The 9,683-nt window shown below is 29.5% G+C and overlaps 1 protein-coding gene across 1 annotated transcript; it reads right to left on the bottom strand.

The window, feature by feature from the left end:
• On the bottom strand, positions 4,148-4,860 carry LOC105155740. Its single transcript, XM_011071673.2, has 3 exons — positions 4,708-4,860; positions 4,576-4,604; positions 4,148-4,403 (listed from the first exon to the last, which is right to left on the bottom strand). The coding sequence occupies exons 1-3, from the start codon at positions 4,808-4,810 to the stop codon at positions 4,260-4,262; spliced, it is 276 nt and encodes a 91-aa protein (XP_011069975.1). The 5' UTR covers positions 4,811-4,860; the 3' UTR covers positions 4,148-4,259.

The following is a 9,683-nucleotide window of genomic DNA, read 5'->3' as shown; positions in this document are numbered from 1 at the left end:
TTGTTTGATCAATGAACAATGAATAAAACAACATATGTTGGCTATATATAATAAGAAAATTGTTCTTTAAACTGTTGAGGGCCGGTGGCAGAAGGTTTGCGACGTGCAAGGTCAAGAGTATCAGGGGGACATGATTTTTGAATAGAATGTGCATACGCGTAGAACGATTTGAATACTACATAGATGCTCTACTTGTAATAATAATAAACCATATGTTCAATTGGATTATTTTCAACTAATTAACAAATATCAAAACTTACACTAAAATTTGATAATTGTGTTTTTAATAATGAAGCCCGTTTTGTCCGCTAATACGAGTTTGAAGTTTATGTAGGGTCCACGTTTGAGCAGTACGCTGTAATTAATCAGGGTAGGAGCAATACTTACATTATTTATTAATATATTAACTAGTAGTTAATTTAAATATTAACTTATTACTGAGTTATTATAAATAATTTCATAACATATAAATACATATATATATATATATAAGTTATATATATATATATATATAAATACTCAAAATGAATTTTGTAATAAAAAATTTAGTATTACATCTCGCGTTGTACTCTACATATAAATCATGCCATGCATGTACATAAAATTCATTGTTACATAATTTTATTGTCTAAGAAAATATTTGAATTATTAGACAAAATACAACACCAATAATTTGTAATTGGAAGTTGCTATATATAGACAAATACTACATGCCAGTGAACTAATTACTCAATTTTAATAATATAATTAATGCTTCTATCAGGAAAAAAAAAATTAATTAACCACTCAAATTACTTAAATTAAAAAAGTTACATATAACTATTGAGGTATAAGAGCTACTAATTAATCAAACAAATTGATACAATTAAGCATTAAAAATAATAATAAAAAAAATTATATAGCTACAAATGGAAAGCTAGTATTAATTAATTTATAGTATACTATTTGAATTATAGCGAATCATTCTTTAGGTGATTCCTTGTCAATGTAATCAAGAAATTAAACCTTATCTGAATATAATAATAATAAGTGGAGCATCTTTGACTTGATGACTCATGATGGATTAATAATTTATTCTTGAAGATAATTAATTTTATAATCAATTAAGAAAAGCAATATATTTATAAAGTATTAGGAAATGGAAGACATGTATCCATATGGAGGATCTTGCCTTCATAAGAGCCCCATAAAAGGTCAAAGAATAACAACATGAGTGCACAATCATTTATTAAGTTATTTTTTGAAAGATTTTAATTGGTATAGGGGGGAAAAAAAAGAGTTTGTCATTGAAATATTAATATTAAATGATTTTTATTTTTAATAATGTAAAAAATGAGGTGGTTGTTAGTTAGACTAAACAAGAATTTTTAGTTTCGAATATCATTATTATCTATTTACTGAAAAATAAATAAATATGAATTTGCAGATGAGGGAGGCGTATTTAAGATATATATTAATATGTTAAACTTTTAGATGAGTTGATCGTTTGACATTTATGTCTAGAAAATTTTAAGAAATATCTTGAAAAGCAACATGATTGTTCAATATTATTTTTGGAAATTAAATGACTGAAAAATGTCAAAAAGTTAAATAAAAATATATTTGATATTATTTTTGCAGGGTATAAAAATGATTGTATCTTGTCTTGTAATTATAATACAATATAGTTGATAATTTTATGGGATTATTGCATCCCCTTTCCTCTGAGGTTTGATATAATTACACAGAAATTTCTTGTAGTTTGAAAAATTACATCTAGCACCCCTAAGGTTTGATTTCGTCTAATAAATAAGTCAATCGATTAGTCAAAATTCAATAAAATTTTTTATATTAATAAAAAATTGAATAAAAATTGATGTTTACCCTTGATTGACTTAAAACTTACTTACTGCAGGTCAAATAATTTTTTTCAAACTAAACTACTATTATAATGATAAGATATACTTCCTCACATGCATTAATGCGTGAAGATATGATGGTAATTTGATCATAAAAAAGATTTACTTAACTTGGTATAAGTCAGTAATAAATTAATCGGGATAAATATATATATATATATATTTGTATTATTATTAGCAATTTCAGTGAATTTTGACTAATAGAGAAATGTATTTGTTAGACGAAAACAAATATCAGGGGTACTAGATGTAATTTCTCAAATTACAGGGAATTTACGTATAACTATACTAAATTCCAGAGAAGAGAAGTGCAAGTATTCCTAATCTTCTATATGTATAATCATATATCTAGTAATAATTTTCTCTTTTTGGGGGGTTGATTTTAACATACAATATATAGGTGTAAGGTTTCACTGATATTTTAATTGGTCAAAATCAAATAAATTTTAAAATCGTCCAAAACTTACAAAGCCAAATATCTGAATTTGTTTTAGACTGTTTTAAAAAAAGGTTTCGAAATAGAACCAAACATTGCGAGATTTTAAGATGATCAATAGTAAGAACTAGGAATCAGACACTTTATGCCACTACAAAAAAACTTATTATTTTATATATTATAAATTATTAAAATTTAAAAAATTATAATAAATTAATACTATTTACCACAATCAGATAAAATCAATGCAGAAACTTAAATTTTGACCATAGATAATCAACATTTCTAAATGATTTTACCCATAACCAAAATATTTTTCACAATTCTTAATTTAATAAATATTTTTACATCGATCGCAGAAACAACGACTAATAACCATTACGTAGCCACAATTAATTCTTATCCACTATAAATTTTTACTCTTAATCATAACAATTTAAATTATAACGAAAAACCATGTTTTTTTTAATCTTGAAAGTTGTTATTATTATTATTATTATTATTATTAGCTTTTGGATTGGAGATCTTTAAAGTAGTTGTAAGCTGTATTTGGTGTTTTGCTTTGCACGTTGGAGAAAGCGATAGCGTCTCATTTCTAACAACAATTCCGGCTTTCCTCCATCTTTACAGGAACACAGCTTCCGCCCTTTCCTTGCTCTCCTCACCATACTATATTGCTGCCTGAAATATGAGACAAGTTAGCACTCGATGGGGGGGTGGGGTGGGGTGGGGGGGGGGAGAAAGAAAAGTTAGTACTGGAGTTCATAAAGTTTTAAAATTAAGAATTACTCAAATATATAATCCAACAAATTTGTTATTGGAAATTTGAAATCTATGACTTCAAATCCATTAATGATCGAGATATAGTCTTACGTTACATTTGGATTAAAGGATTTTGAATCATGAATTTTAAGTTGTTAATTAATACCAAATTCATTGAATATATTTGGATGATTCTAAATTGAAAGAATTTTAAATCCTTTCATTTTAATTTTGAACTATATTTTGATAAACATAAATGAATTTTGATTTCTTTTCAAATGGAGTCATTTGAAATCTTTTCTCCGAGTTCAAATCCATTAATCCAAATACAATCTTAAATTCCATTTGAATTTGGAAGAATAATTTATTTTAAAGAAAAAGAATTTTAAATAATATCATACTAAAAAAACTTGAAATCCATCCATATATGTCGAAATTTAAAGTTAAATGATTTCGAATTATTTAAATTTAAATTATCCAACACGAATCCAAATGATTTGTTCTTAAGCTTTAGGCATAATATATATATATATATATGTTTGCAAAAGAAATTGGACCATTAAAATAAATATTGGTGGTTATGACAATCGCATATATATAGTGATGATGATCTTCATAACAAGCTAAGTGCAATTATTAAATAATAGGCTTAAATGCATTCTTGGCCTCCTAATTTTGATCATATAGCATTTTTATTTTTTATTTTTTTAGAATAGTATTTTGATCTTACATATTTTTAATTTTTGTGACTTTAGTTTTTTTTTTTCACCGAAGTTCATCGTTTTCATTTAAAAAAAATGCATGTGCCTTTCACATTATATTTTAAAATTGGGTCTTTTATTTCTATTGGTCCGATTCTGCTGACATTTTTGTCTTGTATTTTTTTTTTTATTTTTGCACTTTCAATCCCTTTTTTTGCAGCTTCCACCCTTCTCATCGGTGAGGTGAAGTCTGGTGATAAAAATCCAAATAACCTAAGTTACGGGACCAAAATGCATTTAATCCTAAATAATATTGTGTATGAATATTATTATTGTAATGATCAGTCCCAAAAAGAAAATAATTATTCATTTTATGACTATTTATTCCATATTTCTACATAATTAATTTCTGCATCCATAAATCTTTATAAACCACACTCCAATCTCTGCATATATTCTTGCTTACGAAGGCGGAGGAGGTGGTGGATCATGACGAGGATCTGGTCCGGGAGGATCATAGTCCATTAGACTCTCCACATTGAATCCCTCTATCTTGTTTTCTTCAAAATACTCCACAATACGAGTCTTTGTCTGCCTCCTCACGTCCTACAACATTCAAATTCAAAAAAATAAAAATAAATGAATACTCAAAAAATTTAAAAATAAATAATTACACCTATCAGAAATCGCATTTTCGACAAATCTTACACAGCGTAACTAAAGTAAAATCGTAGGTTGAAACACTTGAGAAACTAATTATTTGTGATCTATGTCTTACCTCTTTTTCCCCACTTGAGACGAAGCTTTCTAAAAAATAAAAATAAAATAAAATTATTTCGTCTCTATTTCTATTTGTCCCACATCACAATAAAATGAAATTTGATCAAGACAGTAAGATTTAATTACGTACCTTTCGAACTTGTTGAATGAGCTGCAAAAGTCGACGAGATTTGTGTGTATATAAGTAAGAGACTTATAAGAATAGAGAGACAAAGTTTCTGTATTGCCTTCATGCTGCAGATGAAACAATGTAATATGAAAATTTTGTTGTGTTCGGGTAATATTTATAGAGAAAGAGAGGTAAAAATGGAGGGGAGGGGAGCAAATTTTCAGTTGTAAAGTCTATTTCATCTTCTACTTTATTTAATATATATACGTCACGTGTATAAAATCTTTTTAGAATGATATAAATGACGTCATCTTTGTACACATAAAGTGTGAATATTAAATGAAATAAGAGATAGAATAGAATTTGCAAGAGAATTTGTTAATCTGGAATCATATTACAAATTCATAAGTCAACTTATATTACATAAATCTGCTTCATTTGTCAATCTATTTACGTATGGGATATGAACTCTGTGAGTAACTTTCGGGGGAAGAGAGTTATATCTCCTTATCCATTGAATTTTAAAATATTTATGATATTTTAAATTAAATATTCAGTTATAATTTTAAAATCATCGGAAATGACCATATGCATGAGGGATGATAGTTTTAATCTTGTCGTGATGTAATTATTGGTGATAAAAATTGTGCATAAAATTGTTACTATATACAATATTATAGATATAATTACAACTTAGTAATAACACTGTAGATATAGCGATAATGATTATATTTGTTGTTATTAGCTCGTCATGTTGTATAAAGATGAATGCATCATTAATTGTTTTTTGTAATAATTTTTTATGTCATTGATTCTCGTGCAACTTTTACAAAATAATTGTAACTATTAAAACTATGAAACATATTGTTATGAGAACATATTTTTTTATTATAAAATATATATAATTAGTAATAATATTAAAATTATTATTTAATCTTTTATAGTTGATTTTCTCTTTTTTGTTGTAGCCAAACTTGACACAATTAATTAATGTTTTATTCGTACGCAAAGAATGGAAGTGCTGAATGCAATTCCTTGATAAGCTATTGGTTTTATTGATATTGTATTCAGTGTTTTGTATATTATATATATATATATATATATAAATAATCACTATAAAAAAATATGAGATTTGTAACGGCTTTTTCAGAACGGCCATATGAATGGTCTTTGCAGCAACTTTAGAATGGAAAATATTTGATAATGTCGCATTTTTCGCAAAAAGAATTTCATATGTTCGGAATGGCAAACTCATTACAGTGGCCGTTCCTATACATTTGTAGCCATAAAGCTGTTACGGAAACTTGACCGTTATAATGTGGAATGATTTTTGAAATTGCTATTAAAATTTAGATTGGTTTATCTTTCTGCAAAAGCTCATTGTTCTAAAATCTGGTCAAGAGGCCGTGCCAAATATGTATTTCGCCGAGACGGTCACAAACATCATTACAAAGTTCAGACTACTAGAATTTATTATGGTTTTTGGAACAACCGTGTTGGCATTGTAACGACCTTTGGAAAAATAAAATTGCGGTCTTATGTTGGAGTTTGAGGGTGGTGTTAAGACTTTTATATAATGGGCCAAGTGTTAGCATGGACATATGGACGGAGACAAGATTAGGTGCTCGAGTCGGAACTGCAAAAGTAAAAGGTTCAAATCACCCAACGATGTCAATTTTGACTTATGTATGCGAGGGTTTATGCCAAAATATTATAATTCTACTTCGCATAGCGAGGAGAGGGTGCATGAGTATTTTGATGCTTTGACTGCCCCTCCAGTGCAGGGGAACAACTCCAACTGCTCAAGAGGAGGGTAATTTGCACTGGGGTGATAAACAACAAATGGATTAAGCGTAGAGGATGCTTTTTTATGTAATTGGGCCAAGTTATTTTTCTTCTGACCACGAAGGTGTGACTGATGATGGTACGATGTCATGCCGTACTGATGCTAGTCCTGGTTCGTGGTATGGGGGAGGGGGGCTATGATTATGTGTTAGGATTGTCAAACCATTGTGGAGCAGTTGTACCCAATCTCAATTGGCGATGGTTGTTGTTTGGTGACTATTAAGGTCGAGGATAACTTTTCCAAGCGAACATATGATCACTATCTCAGTGGACTAATAATATATTGGCCCATCATCACAGCCTGCTAAGAGTTACTAAAGTATGAGATTTGAATTTACCCATTGAAAAGATTGACGCGTGTAAAAAATCGATGTATGTTGTACTGGAAGGACGACATTAATTTAGAATACTGTAAGTTTTGTGGAGACGCTAGGTACAAGTCAAATAGGGAGTAAAACTCCACAACAAGAAGTCCCCGTATGCTGTTCTTAGTTATCTGTCGCTTACTCCCCATTTGTAGAGGTTGTATGCTTTCAGAGCGACTGTGGAACACATGATGTGGCATGTCACACATCCGATGGAGGAGGTCTCTATGTATCATCTACCTATTGCAGAGACTTGGAGGTACTTTGACTAGACGTATCCCGATTTGGCATTGGAGTCCTGTAATGTTCGACTGGGGCTATGCGCAAACGGGTTTGCGTCGCAAGGGCAATACGATAGTACTTATTTATGTTAGCCCATTATACTTACACCATGTCATTCCCCCCGGAAAATGTGCATGAGTTTTGAGTATATGTTTCTAACAATGGTGACCTCTAGCCCTTGTAATCTGAAGCGTCTGATCGATGTGTACTTGGAGTCATTGATCGAGTAGCTGTTGCAATTGTGGTATGTGGGTGTATGGGTGCACGATAATTTAAAGAGGCTAGCCATTAAATAATCGGAGAAGATAATTGTAAAAAAGAGGCAGTGGAGAAAAATTGAGAAAGGGGGGTAGGCAGAACTCAAAGAGATAGAAAGAGAAGAAGACGGCTGCTGAGGATTAGGATTAGGGTTAGGGTTAGGGTTATGAGATAAGTGAGAGAGAGAGGTATTTAAAAGGCAATCAGGTCTGGGTCAAACCTGGTGGATCGGGTAGATGGGTTGGACAACCCATAATGGAATGGGCTCAGTGGTTTTAAGTCTTCCAAGTAAAATGGGCCAAGACCACTTGGTTTGGGCCACATATTTATTTACATAAAATGTCCAATTAATTCAGCTTTAGTATTTATATGTGGGCGTTTTTTTGGTATATGCTCTAGATTTTCGTTGGCGCTTGTAGGTCCCGGCTTGACAAGTTGTGCAAATCATAGTGCAGAACCATCCTAAGTGTGATGAAGGTCACCAACCTTGTCATTTTCTTAATTATCTTTGATCTTGTCAAAATAAATATTTATTAATATCATACTTGAATATTACCATTATAATATAGTAAAGTTTTTTCCACGTACAAGGGACCATTTTATTTGTTCCTTTTCCCTCAGGTTTGTGCAACTTGTATTGTGAATAATTAAATCAACATGTGTGCACAAAACCACCTATAAATGAACGAAATAATCAAAGTAAAAATTAAAACTTGGATTAATTTGATGAAGTTATTATAACATGGACATTGTCAAAGAGAGCTAGCTAGGCATACAATTCAATGTCAGCTATATTAGAACCAACGTTTATTTACGTAACGATCCTGTCATTAAGTTTAGCATTTGTATCAAATATAAATGTTACGATTATTAAGGTGAAAATTAAATATATAGCATAAGTAAATATTATAGACACAATTATAGTGTATGAAATATTTACTAGTTTGATTTGAAAGACAAAATTGGAGGTGATGCATATGAAATAGCAGATTTCAAAAAGTCCCTCAGAATTACTGTTTTTATTTTTTTTCTTAAATGTAGGCGAAAATATGGAAGTATTATAAGGATCAAATGACGTAAAAATTTAATTTTACGTATATTAACTACTGTTCTTTTCATAATTAATTTCCGTCAACTCTATATGTTATCTCACGACTTACCTTACAGGATACGTTTTAAGTACAATACTTTCCTTCTATCACCTTTCCCTCTCTTTCATGTTGTCTTTCTTTTTCACTTCTCTTGCCCTTTTGTTAAGTCAGACGAGACTTTATTCTATATTTTTACTAGGTAATAATAATATTATGGATAGCTATATCTTCATGCAAATCAATTTCTAGCTCTCCAACACACAATATAATATATATATATATATATATAAATTATACATAAGTAATTATATCTATGCTTCCTGAATTATGGTTTATTTACAAAAGTTACGCCATTTAAAAGATTACAGATACACGTATCAGAAATATTAACACCATTTATACAAACTACCTCTATTGTTTTGCTGCTAGGAATATTTTATATAATTACGTCAAAGATAAGGGTGATTTGTGTAAATAGCTCATAAATCAGGGGTGTAAATGTAATTATCCCTATGTATAATTTACACAACTTGGTTATATTAGCTAGTATTAATTTAAATTAATTAAGCACTCTCCTAATCTAAAATTAGTCGTAATTAGAGGAAATAAGAGTTGGATTATAATATTGTCCTTAACCTTAATGGCCCGTACTATGTTTAAGGAACTTGTTAGTTTTGTTGGTACTCCTATAAGTTGAGAGAGCTTGCTAATTTAAATATAGAAAAGAAAAAAAGAAAAAAAAAGCCTATTAAATGTGGCTAAAATTCCCTTAAGTTAACCAGATGGGATTTAGATTTGATAATCTACGGATTCAAATTCCCAAACTTTTTCGTTTGAATGATTTCTTGTTAGTACAAATATGTAGAGAGATATGGTAAATAATACAAATAAAATTTTATACAAAAACATGCAATAAAAGTGATTTCTTGCATTCAAATTCTTATTTCATATATTATATATTAATGCATCAACAGAAAATCTTATTGGAAGTAAATGCTGTTGTCAACTAGCCAAAAAAAAGGGTAAAATACATTTGTCTCCTGAAGTATTCGTCATGTATCATTTACCCCCTAATTAAACTAATAAATATAATACTTACCCTTTTTGTTGAACAAAAATGCTCCTTATGTCTTGAATAATTATATTATTTACTTTT

This window comes from Sesamum indicum, linkage group LG2, assembly GCF_000512975.1.
Source record: "Sesamum indicum cultivar Zhongzhi No. 13 linkage group LG2, S_indicum_v1.0, whole genome shotgun sequence".
Lineage (NCBI taxonomy): Eukaryota > Viridiplantae > Streptophyta > Magnoliopsida > Lamiales > Pedaliaceae > Sesamum > Sesamum indicum.
The sequence above is the reverse complement of the archived record's forward strand: the minus strand, read 5'-3'. Positions and strand labels throughout refer to the sequence as shown.